At 38.3% G+C, this 14,511-nt stretch overlaps 1 protein-coding gene across 2 annotated transcripts in view; it reads left to right on the top strand.

The window, feature by feature from the left end:
- Positions 1 to 106: 106 nt before the first annotated feature.
- GYS2 (glycogen synthase 2) overlaps positions 107 to 14,511 on the top strand; it is an 88,202-nt gene continuing 73,797 nt past the window's right edge. For both annotated transcript variants that reach the window (XM_065742470.1, XM_065742471.1), the window contains exons 1-4: positions 107 to 608; positions 9,627 to 9,808; positions 12,103 to 12,294; positions 13,028 to 13,213. In XM_065742470.1, coding sequence (XP_065598542.1) covers positions 488 to 608; positions 9,627 to 9,808; positions 12,103 to 12,294; positions 13,028 to 13,213 — 681 coding nt within the window. In that variant the 5' untranslated portion in view covers positions 107 to 487. The remainder of the gene's footprint in view (positions 609 to 9,626; positions 9,809 to 12,102; positions 12,295 to 13,027; positions 13,214 to 14,511) is intronic.

Raw genomic sequence — 14,511 nt, 5'->3', positions numbered from 1 at the left:
GAGTAGTAACAGGCAGGGGAGGACTCGGGGGACGGACTCAGATCAGGTGGTGAACTGAGAGTGTCCTCCTTCCTGGAGTTTGCTCAGGGCAGTGCTGAATTTACAGCTGGTGAGTTTCAACTGTCCCTGAGGTGGAAGATTCTGAATGTTGTGACTGGGGAGCTGAAAACCAGTTTTTACCTCCCTTTAAGGACAGAAGAAAGACCTGGTTCCAAAGTGAAGACCTTCATCAGGTCAGTCTTTTTAAAATTCTTACCTCTGCCAGCAGCTGCTTCTCAAGCCCTGAGGATTTCACTGAGCCAATTTAACGCTGGTGGTCAGACAGTTTAAACCCATTAGCTGCCAGCTATCTGAGTAAATTTTCTCCTCCGAACCCAGCGCACCGGCAGACCACTCCAACCAGAACTGCAGAGAACTGACGCATTAACTGGACATTTGATTACAACTGTTGTGGCCTGCGTGGTGAGCATTTTAGGGGCTGAAGAAAATGCCGCTGGCTAGATCACTGTCCATGACCTCTCTTAATGGGCTTCCTCAGTGGGAGGATGAAGACCTACCAGTGGAGGATTTGTTGCTCTTTGAAGTTTCTTGGGAAGTTACCAACAAAGGTTTGTACAACACTCATAGGAGTCATGAGGGGGATTAAAGGGAGATTGGGCAAAAGTGGGCTGCATGTTTTTGTATCGGAAGGATCGAATGTGGCATCCATGTTTGTGCAGGTTGAGTGTGGGCTGTGTCTGCATGTACTTGCATGGAATGAGCGTAGTAGTGTCAGGATATGCGTTTGTCTGCACACCATTCACCACCAGGGCTGGGTTGTTTAAACAAACATCTAAGTGTCATGCCCGGGTATGCATATGTATGAATTTATAGATGTTTCTTTGTACATATTTAGATTTTTTACTTTATGCAAATTCACTTGGAAATATAACACATGAAAACAGGCTGTAAAGCAGACACCAAATTCAGAGACGTCAGTAGTTTCTCCTTCTATAGCAGCATGGAAAAGAGGCCAAATTTGAAATAGTCACAAATAAACATAGTTACATTGAAGCCACTGAACAAAAACAGAAGTCAGCAACCCATAGTCTATATGCCAGCTGAAACCCTTTTGGACTGGTTTTTGCAAACACAGATAGTGCCAAACAGGGTCTTCATGCTTTGCACACGTGTACAGTTTCAAAATCTGCTCACTGCATGCAGTGTTACACACGAAGTCTGTGCTACTTGTTATGCAAAGATCTTTCTGCCTCCATTACTAATTCCTTCTTCAAAACATCCCCCTTTCATAGAAAGGAATCATAGAATCATAGAATGGAATCATTTTGGCTAGGTGCAGTTCACCAAGGGAGGACAGGCACCATTTTTGCCATAAAAGTGAGTTAGTATGAGTAAATGATTGACCTATGTGTCTTATTGTCCTGGCAGATAAATAAAGAGATTAGGCAGAAGGGAAGATCTGTAATCTGTTAAGATTTTAACCCTAAAGGGGAAGTGTGTGTGAGAGGAGCAAACGGTGCTAAGGTCTATCACTGTGGTGGAACTGGGATTAATATTCTGTGATACCTTCCAGTATTCAGTCTGCATTGAACAGCAACTTTACTTTACTCTTACTATTTTTGCAAGGAGGATCAATAAACAGAGGTAGTAGAGAATACACTTTGAATCCCTGTGGGTTTCTTTTTCAGCAGTTTTAGTCAAGCTTTTTGAGGTAGTTTTTTACTGTCAGAACTTTGAGCATGCAGAGTTTAGTTTTGCAGTATGCCTGGTAAGTAAGCCACTGGCAAGCAGATGGCAGCAGAAATCTGGAAAGTTCAGACGTCCTCATTCACTTTTCTGAGCCCTGTGGTATATACATATTCTGTGTTATCTGGACCCACTAGTTACAGAGATCACACAGCATGTTTAAGAAAAAGTAAAAAAAGAATTAGGTTTATCTGTCTGTGTGAAAAATGCTGAGAATCTTTTAATCATCCATACGGCTATTAATGATCTCATTTGTAGCTGTGTCAGTTGTTTTGGCTGCACTAATTAGTCTCATATTTTATGGGAGAACAAATATTTACAATAGAGTGAACACTTCCAATTAGTTGTTTTAAAAAATAAGGTGCTGTTAATTGTAGCAGTTATCACACTCATATCCAAATGGAATGGACTCAGCTAGACATAGCAAACAATGTCTTCATTAAAACTGACTCTCTGTACCAAGTTCCCATAGGGCAATCCTGACTGGAAATGTTTGTGCAAAAGTTCTTTAGTGAGCCTATTTCATCTTACTTTTCTGTAAGCCTTTCTATTCTTGATGCTGAAGGCTTTTTTTCTGTGTGTTCTGTGCAACTGAACGTTGAAGTCACATGGTGAGCTTCCCTGGTGACCTTTTTATAAACAGTTCTTGGAAAATGTTATGGCACTGGGCTTATAAGGAGAGAGAGTAGCCAAGAAAATACATGGAGAGTCTTCACAGAAGATATACAGGCTTAGGAAATACAATAACTAACACCGTATTTCCCATCCTCCTTTAGCATAAGGAGTAACTGTTCGTTTTACTAAGTAGCCTGCCCCCACATAGATTTAATGCTGCTACATGTTTTAGTGTTTTAGTTTTAATGTTGCTATCTGTATTCCTAATATAGAGGAAAGGATAAGCATAAACTGGGCTTACTGCCCTGACAAGCTCATTTTGATTATTTAATATGATGGTTTATTATTTCTTTCCTGGCAACGCAAAGCTGTATCAGCGTGAAGTTGCTTCTCACAGCTAAAGCAGCATAATGTTGCTGCTGCCTACAGGAGAGAGTTAAGTGTTTACACGAGTCTTGTGTGCATCACTAGTTGCTTGTAAGCAGTGCCCTTTGCAAGTAGCTCAGATGAGCTGTTTTCTGAACCTCTTTAATATATTTGCCTTCAGAGCTGGAGGATGATGAAAGGTCCTACAGTTTGGACTATATGTGATTGTGTGGTGTGAGAGGGTCTTCGTGTGCCAGGCTGTTCGTTGGGAAGGAAGGTTTACTGGCATTTCCTTGAGCAGGAGATGGTGCTGGTTGATACTGAGGCTGATGACACAAGGGAAGGAAAAGATTTGTCAGTTGCATGAATTCAATATTCAGAGATATACAACTATCCATAATTCCCAGAACCTCTTAAGTTCTTTCTCAGCAGCTGGCACAGTGAATGTGCGTCCCTTTTTTAAGTCCAGTTCTTTTAACACTTGCTCTAACTAGCAGAGTTTTCTACTTGTCCATGCTTCCTTGTTATATTCTGTGTTCTGGTGCTGCCTGTGCTGAGTGACAGCTTCTGACATAAGCATTGGAAAGCACCAGCACCTCAGTTATTCTTTTTTCCTCCTTTGCTTATATCATCTGTTTGGAGCACACAAAGATAAGATAGCTGAAGGAGAGAATGAGAAATTACAAAAAAAAAAAAAGAAACTCATTTGAAAGTGTGACTCTCCCTCCACCTTACCCTCAAGTAATGTAAAAAGGAATGTGCTGCAAAAACATGAGCGCAACATCTTACACTGAATGTCTTCTTTCACAGATGTGAGAAAAATGTGATGCAAGATTTTCTCACTTTGACTCTCCACTGATGGGCAAGTCCCATATTGTGAAGTGAATCTACTGTGTTTCTGTGGCAGAAAGGGACAAAAGCAGACAGACAAGAGCCCCAGTACACCGCAGAGCTGCATGATTTTGTGGTAATCTTAGGGAAACACGGCTTGTTTCACACTTCCTTCCCCATCTCTCCTGGCCAGCATGCTTCAGTAAAGCCAGATCTGGGCATATCTGTGCATGCTGCAAAAGAGGACTGTTTGTTGTGGTTGTTTTGTTTTTATTTTATTTTTCCCTCATAACACAAAGACCAATAAAACTGTAAGAACAGGAGACAGACCAAATGGCTACAAACTTTGTAGATCTTGTATCTGAAGCTCCACGGATGGAAATTGTCAGCAGGGAACCAAAAGCCAGTGCAGGAGTACGGAGATATAGAAAGCAGCAAGCTTTCTATCATGATCTTTTATCCTCTCTCCCTCCTTCTCAACCTCTTTTTAATTATTTCCCCACTGATAATTGAAGTATTTAATCAGGATAGAGGAGAAGTGTAATTATTAGCTGTAGGTTAGTGAGTTTTTGGATGCACTTAGTGAGAAGGGCTGCAAACTCTGAAAATCTAATCTGTACTCTTCAAAGATTCCTTTAAAGTCACTCAGTTGATATTTAGATTCATATCTCCTTCTGCTATACTTCTTAACAGCTTTTAGCTAGAAAAAAAGAAAAGTGCTTAAAAATGCTGGGCAGACTGCCACTTTCAATCATCACTCATCTGTGAACAGATTAGATCAAAAATCACTCATAGATGAATCTTAAATATTTTTTCCAGCCGTACTGGAAGGAAGAGTCTGCTAAAACAAACTTTAGTTCATTTCCCCCTGAAGCAGAGCTCTGTGTACAGGTTTCAAGGTGAAAATCTGGACCCTTGGAAATTAAATAATGAAATCACTGAAGTCAGAAGGACCAACATTTCACTCTATCTGCATTAAATGTCTTTCCATGGTGAAAGATCCTTGGGAGAAGGTGAATGATGTAATTTGTGACATAGCTGAACTAGCACACTTTAGAAAGTGAGGATATGCTAGCATGTATCTTACATAATTATATAATGCATATTTATTAACCACAAGAAAATTCATATTCTTGTGGGAATCTTAGCATGAGCACAGCATCAAAGCCCTTTGTGTTTCTGAGTCTGACAGCATCTCTGCATCAAAGTAATGTCAAATGAAATACTTTGATATGATGCACACAAGACTATATTGTGGACATCTGCTGCAAGTTGCAGTGTTTTGGCATTATTACAAAATGTACTTGTAGAGCCGTAACTTCAAAGAATATGGAGAACTTTTATATTCTGATGAGTCCTGGACACAAAAATAGCCAAAAATACACGAAAAGTACCTGCTGGATGAAGAGCCCATGTATTTTTTGCTTGACATTATTTTACTCTATAAATAGTCAAGAGATACACATAATAAATAAATCAAAAAACAACCAAACGTTAGAAGAAATGAGATCAAGCCCAATTTTTATTTGTCTATAGGCCATAGATGAGTTTTGAGGGGAACGAATGAAAGAATAGTTGATAAAACTAGTAATAGTGGCAGTGAAGTCATTTTGAACTTTGAATCTGGATTCCATGGCAAGCACAGCCCCCAGAAAAGCTCTAGTGCCTTCTGAGTTAGGCTGTGGCACAGAAGATGGGATTCCCTGGGAGCACCTTCTGCCACTGTAGCAAAGGTGTGCAGGGAAGGGCTCCTGCAGATCCTGGAGGTCTTCCTGTCTCAGTTGTGTAGCTTCTCATGCCATCTCTCTGTTTCCTTTTTGGTGCCTGCTGCTGCTTTACTCTCCCTCTCCACAATGTGGGGTAAGTAGAAGAGCAAGTAAAATGAACAATAGGTATCTCTGGCAGCTTTGAGAAGTTTTGGTCATTCCCTGCTCAAACAGTCCCCCCTGCAGAGGCCATTTTCTAGAAATGAAGTTCCTATGTAATCCTAAATGTTGAGGCCCCTTCTTCATCACGTGGCAAAGAGCATTTGCAAGAAGTCTTTCCATGTAATAGTTTCAACAGAAAGAGCATGTTTCTTCTGCAGTGTTAGATCTTGCACAAAGATCTCCAGTTGCAAAATCAGGTCTCCACTTCTGCATGATACTGTCCTCAGTAGCAATGTGATACAGGGAGTTCTGAGTCACAGATTTTTTATTCATTTAACTAGTTCTGATGTCTGTCTCAGATGGTGTTAATTACTGCTTGGATTTTAAATATGCAACAGTAATAGTACATTTGAAATAGGGAAAGAAGTGTCTGGAGTAATGAAGATTATAACTTTTAACATAAATTCACAGTTAAGATAAATTATATGAAAACATTCAAACTTGTGAAAATAATTTTATGAAATATTTTCTTAGTGAATATTTTGTTTTCATCTTTTACTTCTTAAAGAGGTCACTAAAAAAATGTCAAAATTTTTGTGTGGATCTTCTTTCCCAAACACTTTTTTTCCCCTGGCCCATACCAGTTTATTTTTCCTGGAAAAAGAAGATGAATGGAAATAAAATAGGGGAATGATTTTTTCTTGATTTTTTTTAATTGATTTCCTCTTTCTGGCAGAAAAGTTAAAAACAAAATTTTAAAACAAATAATAGAAACATTTTTCTCTCAAAGAGATTTTAAAATTACCAAAAGTTAAAATATTTGAGTAAAATGTTTTGGTGGGATTTAGAGCACTAAACTAGGCCTGGAAGCATTGAAAGCCCCGTGATGGGGCTTTGAGCAACCTTGTCTGGAGGGAGGTACCCCTGCCTAAAGCAGGGGGTTGGAACTAGGTGATCATTAAGGAGCCTTCCAACCCAAACTATTCTGATTTATTCACATTTCATTACTAATGCCTCATGTTTATAATCAGTTCTCTGTACCTAATCTCTCTTGATATTGCATCTATTTTTCATTTCATCTTTCATTATTTTAAAACTTCTTCAGATAACAGAACTTCAGAGGCTGTGTACAAAAACCTAAAACATCATGGGATTTTCATACATCCTTATTGTTTGGAAAGTTTTACTAGCTACAATATGACATTAAAATATCTGATTAGGGAAGAATGAGGTGGTATATCAAATTGGTGGGAATCATTTGTGAATTCTGTTAGGGTTTGCACATTCAATTTCAGCCTGTTAGTTGGTAGAATGTGTAATCCATTGCTTACTAACATGGGAATGTCCAGTGAATACAAAGTCACTGCATAAATATAATCTATCTCTTCATTATATATAATGTTTTTTTAATTTGTTTTGGGAATGTGAATTTTCCAAAGTCTATGTGTTATACTGGACATTGCTCTTTGCTTCTCAATATGTCTTTTTTAAGTTGTGCCTGACCCTTTCCAAATACATGCAGTTTCACTCACCCACTTTCCCTCCCCAATTAAGGTTTACACAAAGATGTGCTTTGTGTGTCATATTTCCACAGTGACAGAAGACAAAAGTAAATGTGAGGACCAAGTAACCCAGAGCTTTTATCACAGCTATGTTCTGCAGAGTTTTTACCTTCATTGAACACCTTGCAGTGTGAAAGACATTGGTTTCCACTTTTCTGCTGGTGGGGAAGGAGCTCCAAACCACTCTTGTCATAGATGGCTTTGTCATGTTATCTAGTATCTTTCTTCTTGCACATAGGTATTTTCTCATTTCCGTGGGGTCATCAAGCAACTATGCACAAAAATCTTCCCTTATTAGAAGCCCAGTATTTTTGCCAGTTAAAACTGACTAGTTTCACAACTAAGATTTCTATCTTGTTTACCTGCTTTGGATTAAAGTGCTTTGTGTTCATATGATGTATATACCTTCCTATGAGAACAGACAACATTTCTGTCATTGCAACTGCATGACATTGTTGGTTGAACCTTCTGGCTTGTCTCGTTATTAAAATGGTGTGTTTGCATGAACACAAAGTATTCAAGTAGTTTCTAACAGCTTGTGAGAAGAAAAATTTGGAGGGAACATGTGGGTGGTGCCACTTTCCTCAGATTTCTCCAAATCCATGTCCAGAGCAGCTATGGTAGACAATGATGGCTATGAGTTTCTTGGCTTTCTGCTCTGAAAGTAGAAGGACATTCCAATGTATAGATTTATTTCTGTAGTTTCATATTTCTATGGTGTGGAACTCCTGAACTATGGGATTGATTTAAGAACATGTAAGTATCTTCTTAGATCCTCAGTTACTACGTAGGTTAATAACTTAATTAAATAGTTTTACTTAGCAAGTGGGTACATTGGAACTGCATTTGTATTTGTTTGCAAAAGGCCTAGAAATCTGAGACACTTTGACATAAAAAAAATATGGTTGAGAATCCTTCAGGCATTCAGAAAAAAATGTCATGCTTGTAAAGAAAAAGATTTTAAGAATGCAAATTCTCTTTTAGGAGCACAAAAACCATACCTCTGTCTGCTCAGTTTCTCAGGGCTGCTAAATACCAGGCTTGGGAGAAGGCTTTCTACAGTTCTTAGATGATACAATTTAATTGTATTGAGTAAATACAAAGTACTGAGCAATTTCATCAGCTCTTCTCTAAGTCATAGTAATTTGGGACAGATTTTAAAGGAGAATCAGGTAACCCTTGAAGACTTTTTGCCATCTGCAGTGGTATGCAGTGCACCTGCACCTCTAGATTCTTGAGTACCTTTTAAAACTAAGTCTGGAGTGCTTACTGCTAGACAATGGTCACTTGCATGCTGACTCCTTATTTATTTGGACGTTGTTGGTGAAAGGCCAAACATAGTCTTTCTGCCTGAAGTATTACCAAGAGCTTCCAGATTCAGTGGAGGATGACATTTCTAAGAAGCAACATTAATTATTTTCCTATTGTATTCTGGCTACACTATTTGCACGTATCTATTGAGCTTCATTTGTCTTACCCTGCTTAAAATCATCAAAGCTATGCCAAACATCTGTGACATAGCAGCAGTCTCTTCTCTTGCCCACCCTTCTAGTTGACTGACCTAAGCACTTACTAGCGTGCTGTTTTTGTGGTGGTGGAATGGCCGCTCCCCCATATCGCAGGTCCTGTGACCAAAAGGGGGCTGCAAGGCTGCATTGCCAGTGCATAAATCACAGGGACAAATGTGGAAAACTGTCAGGGAAGAGCAACTAATTGCATCTTGCCTACCATATGCAAGACTAGATAGATCTGTATTTACTCATCAGAGATTGTTGCTGCCCTCTTAGAAATTTAATACTGCATTTACTTTTAAGATTGACAATATTTAGGTGGGAAGTGCTGCAGATATTTATACTGGCAACATAGGCTACATTCATACCAATTTAACTCTTCAGATTAGTGATAGAACATGACACCTTTTGCTTCAAAGATTTTTGTTTAAATCCATTTTAGTGGCTAGTAGTCGACAAAATTGATCACTGACTCTCTCTGTGATTTGTGTTAAATAAGCTGGAAGTGTCAGCCCAGTTATTACTACATGTATTTCTACATCACAAATAATATGTTTGAAAATGATAACTTCTTCAGTAAAAAAAAATAATAACAGCAGACTGAACTTGGAATGCAGTAGAATCAAGATTAGGCAAGGGAAAGTAGAAGTGTGAACCTCAGGATTTGAATCTCACAGTCTGAATGTAGATATTTGAAAAGGGAGAGACAACCTAAAAAAAAAAAATTGAATGAACATTTACAGTGTAACGTCAAACACTTGAAATAAATAATAATAATAGTAATATTAACAGACTAGATAGAAGTGATAGTTAAGACCAGAAAGCAAACATTTGATATTAGAGAAGAAATAGAATGTAACCAGAATTAAGCAAATTATTGAATTGCTATCTAAGAATAACATGTGGTCTGCTATCAGTGCATACTCCTAAAAGAAATGGTGAAGCTCTGGTTACATTTTAGGAGGCTGAATTTCTATTTATTTGTTAGATCCTGGGTTTCATTTTAAGTTTGAATATGTGAAGTTATTTAGTGGTCTGTCTGACTCCCAAGTAGGTTGGAATTTATTCCAGAGCTTTATGGCCTGTTCCCATTTCTACTTTTTGTTCCTTGTGATCTTGTTTTTCAGTGGGAGGTATTTATACCGTGATCCAGACAAAAGCCAAAATTACGGCAGATGAATGGGGTGAAAACTATTTTCTCATTGGTCCTTATTTTGAGCACAATGTGAAGACTCAGGTGGAAGCATGTGAGCCTCCAAACCCTGCAATTAAGAAGGCAATGGATACCATGAAAAGCCAAGGGTGTCAGGTAAATCAGATGTGCTTCTGCTTCTCTGGACAACTAAGCTGACTCTGAGGAGATTACAGTTTTGGTTAATGCTCTCCCTGTTCCACTTGACACAGCAGTCCTGGTCAATGTCACAATGGGAAAAGCTCAGATTCTACAGTTAGAACAGCAAAGTCGATTCATTAAAGGTTATTTTTGAGGAAGAAACAGTTTATCCAATTAAAGGTTTTAATGCTCATTTATCTGCAAGACTACTTAATTGGATTAATTACTTATTTCTCCAGTCTCTAAATAACAGTGAGATTGTAGTGGATATAATACGACCTTACTTTGACTGAACCCTTGTATTACATTTGGCATTCTTGTGCTGTTGAAGAAACTTAAAGAAAAGCATTTCATCATCCCACAGTTTTTTCTTATGTAGTACTACGCTGAGTTGAAAGACAGGAAGATACAAATCACAAATGGGCTTAAGAAAAGCACCCAACTTATAAAGAATTTGCTTCCTCAGATCAATGCAGTTGACTGTCCATTCCCTAGAAAGAGGGGTTAAACTACAGCACAAATAGGGAGTTAATCTGTGTTTCCTGCACAGATTCCTGTTTTCTCTGAGACATCAGGATAACCTCAAAGCCTGACTTCAACCATAAACTAGTAATAAAGTTCTTGTTATTCAACAGTAAGCTGGAATTGGCACACTTTCATGTAGAAATTCATGAACATCCTGGACTGATGTCAGCTATAGTGCTGGTAATGTGTAATGTGTGGTCTCCTTGCACTATGGCAGTTCTTAGGTTATAATGCCCTGCTGTGTGTTGCATATACTGTTGGAAATACGTGAGCCACAGCATGGGATAGTGTCTGTTGGGGTCACTGTTGTTGTATGATGCTTGGCATTGTTCAAGATGAAGTTCATACTGAAAAGTCTAATCTAACAGGAATCTAAATTCCTATTTTTGATCAGACTTTCCTAGGTAAATTATTCAGCTTTATGTGATACATCTTTTCCTTACAGAGAGATGTCTCTGTATGCAATGCCCCTTTGGTGGGAAAATAGCAAAAGGTTTGTGGGGCAGATTATCTGCAAAGCTATATGTATATATACGTACATATATATATATATATATATATATATATGTATGTATATACTTTATGCTGTTCCAGCATCCATTCACTTTAAGCAGCCAGATCTGGCAGTCTGACATGTACATTGTTCTGCTGGAGTATTCATATATAGCAGGAGATCTATCCCAGGTACGTCAAGTATAGCTTTGATCTCTAATAATGACGCTTTAGATTCCAGGAGCTGCACTTATCCTATTATCTTGTCTGGATTTTGCTTACGTATCACAATGGAACCCTTTAAACCAAGGGACCTAGGAAAGCTTCCAAACTTCTCAGGTCAGGTGTTTTCCTTGCCACAACTTGACACCATATTTAAAATCAGGGTTCACACTGAATCCCTGCTTATTAACCTTATTTTCCTAAGAAACCAGAATAGCTTGAAATACATACATAAGGGCCTGAGCTCTCTTTACATAGCTGTATTTGATACAGCCTTTATTTTTTGCGCAAATAGGTATGAGAATTTTAGTCTCATAGTTTTCCAGACCTATTCTCTGTCTGGCTTGCTTTAACATTTGGGCAGGGTCCTGCTCTGGAGGTCCCAAGGATTGGTGAATTAAAGGAGATTGATCAGCAACATAGAAGATTCCCATGATCGGGGTACAGAGTATAAACTGCATTAACCTACATATAGTACCTCGTTATCCACAGTTAATATGCCTCTGCTGCCATAGCCATTTTGTGTCGAAAGAGTTAAGGTGAAATAGTTTGTCTGTGTAGACTGCTATGCTGTGTAATGTGATCCTAATTGCCTTGTGATCCTGAAATGCCTTAGGGCAGTTCAGCCTATTCTCCTTGTTGGGCAGGTGAGTTATGTCACCAGAATTATAATTCTGTTACAGATGTTTAAATGTACTGATGCAGATAAAGATGGAAAGCTGTATTTTTGGGGGCTGATATTTTTAGATACTATAACACTTTCTGATTGTTCCTTCCTTCTGCCAAAGGGTGCCAAATGCACTGTGTGGGCAGAATGAAGAAATGTCATGTAATTTCCACTTACCCCAACCTTTGATCAAGTATTACTCCATGTATTTTGCAAAGAAAACCACAAATCCTGGGTGTGTAGGACTATGATACTTAGGTTTCCTTATGTAAAATATGTGAGATTTGATGGATGAAAATACTTGCGGAAATTTGTTTTTACATTCACTTTGTTTTCATGCTATATCTTTGCCTGTTTTCTGTAGGTCTATTTTGGAAGATGGCTGATAGAGGGCAGCCCATATGTCTTACTGTTTGATATAGGATCAGCAGCCTGGAATCTGGACAGATGGAAAGGCGAATTTTGGGATGCTACCAACATAGGAATCCCTTTTCATGACCAAGAAGCCAATGATGCTGTAATTTTTGGATCATTAACAGCCTGGTTTTTAAAAGAGGTGTGGTTTTTAAAATCTGGAGTTTTTAAAACCTCAACCTTGTCAGCAGGGCAGAAAATCTTTGGGATGTTGTTCCTGACCTAGATCAAATTTGTATTTATAACTTAACACTTTAATTATGTTTTTCCATGGGAAGCTTTATGTGAAATGCACTGTGTCTTCACTGTCACTCCTTTGTTTTTCACTGGGTGTTCTTACAGATAAGATCTTCAACTCACTTTTCCTCTCCTAACATAGTCAAGTTGTCACTCTCACAAACTGCCATGAAACCAGTAAGAAAGTTATCTCTCAGCTGCTAGATTCTACCTTGCAGAGATGTTTTAGACAGTATAAATGACAGCACCATAGCTTCCATTACTCTACCACAGCTCCCTCCAAAGAAACAAAATTTATCAGTCTACAGAATCACCTGTTAGAGATGCTCATTACTTTGAAATCCGAATTAGAGTTTCAACAGCAGATGAGCAAGTTGAAAGAATGAAAAGTGACTGTCCTTGTCAGAGCTTCCCAGCACTCTAGGAAGGATGCTGCTCCAAGGCACAAGAGAAGGACATGTGCTTTGTGACCTAAGGATTAAGGCTGATAGGAACCAAGACATATGACCACTTAAAACACCATACTATTTTGTCATATGAAAGAACACACACAAGAAGGTATGAAGGAAAGTTTCTGATGCTGGGATGATGAGCAAGATGGTATGTGTTTAATATATGTTCTTTCTAATCATTTTCAGCTTTCCTGTCAGTTTGATGACAAGCCCAATGTCGTTGCTCATTTCCATGAATGGCAGGCAGGAGTAGGTTTAATACTGTCTCGATCTCAGAAACTTCCAGTCGCCACAATTTTTACTACTCATGCCACTCTGCTTGGGAGATACCTTTGTGCAGCCAATATAGACTTTTACAACAATCTTGACCAGGTAAGAGACAGATTTTTTATTTCCTTTTTTATTTGCCCAATGAGCTCCTGGTTTCTTTTCTGTTTATTGTGTTACACTATGTATTGCATCAGTTCCTACACACAAGAAATGGTAAGACCCTGAGGGGTCTAGGGCCTAGTACTTTTGTGTCTATCCCATCCTTCAGGTCCCAAAGCTCAGCAGAGTCTAGAATATTTGTACTTTCTTCAGTTAACTTTAGGTTACCAGATTTTCACTGTACAGTACTGAAAATTGTTCAGCCTTTAGTCAAGTCACTGTCTTGATCCAATCCTCTACTATATGGAATAATATTGCAGCTGTACAGGTTTGCCAGCAGAGATTTTTCACAATTATTTTCAATGATTTGAAACATGTTCAATAGCATGGGACAGTTAGAGGGCCAGACGTCACTGCAAGTGGCTTTGAAAATCTTCCCCTTCTTGTTCAGGAGCAGTGATTAACTTAAATAATGTATGTTGCATTTTGTAAGATAGTTAGCAGAGTGAGTAACTAGTAAATGTAAAACTTGCACAACTGCAGCCAGGTGCAGCCTCACAATGCTATTTCTGTAATGAAAATTTATAGAAAAAGATAGCTAGTAGCTCTCTGCTTGCAGGAGATATCCTGTAATGCCATTAAATATTTCTATTTCTCTTTTTTTTTTTTTGTTTCCTTTCCCCAGTCTACATAATTCTTGCAAGTCATAAGGCCTTCTGCTTTCAAGCTTTTTAGGTTAGGCTTTGTTTGTAGCTGATAAGGTAGGAAGTATTTTCTGAGTTTTAAAGACCCTCATCTGCTTCTGGGAATTCTTGTAAACTGTCTAGTGGTTTTGGTTTTCATTGCTCTCTATTCAGTCAAAGCATAACATAAACCAGCATCTCAAGGACCCAGATATTTCTAGTACTGCCTTATGTGGATTCACACTACATGATTTGGAATTTCTGATATGTTTACAGATAAATCAAATACAAAAGATTCTTTTTATTCTAGTGTGTATTGAGGGCAGTAATAATTAAAAGGTTAAAACATCTGCCATGTTTGCTGTCCAAGCATTTCCTTGACTAAAAGCACTGAATAAAATGAATCAGTTTGTAACATAATTGATGTTTCTTCCAATGTGTGTCAAACTTAAGCATCTCCCAAAGACAAGCCAGAAACAGCAGTATGATATTATCCTTATTCAGAAGCACAGAACAGTCAATGAAAGCCAGATATTCTCATATTATCGTCTGTAAGATCTGTCTCCTTCTATCATCTAGGAGAACTACTCTCCTGAATTAAATACCATTGTATCTTAG

Source organism: Cyrtonyx montezumae, unplaced genomic scaffold (assembly GCF_038088225.1).
Source record: "Cyrtonyx montezumae isolate F1298 unplaced genomic scaffold, pur_monq_1.0 scaffold_3, whole genome shotgun sequence".
Taxonomy (NCBI): domain Eukaryota; kingdom Metazoa; phylum Chordata; class Aves; order Galliformes; family Odontophoridae; genus Cyrtonyx; species Cyrtonyx montezumae.
This window is presented reverse-complemented; position numbering and strand designations above follow the sequence as displayed.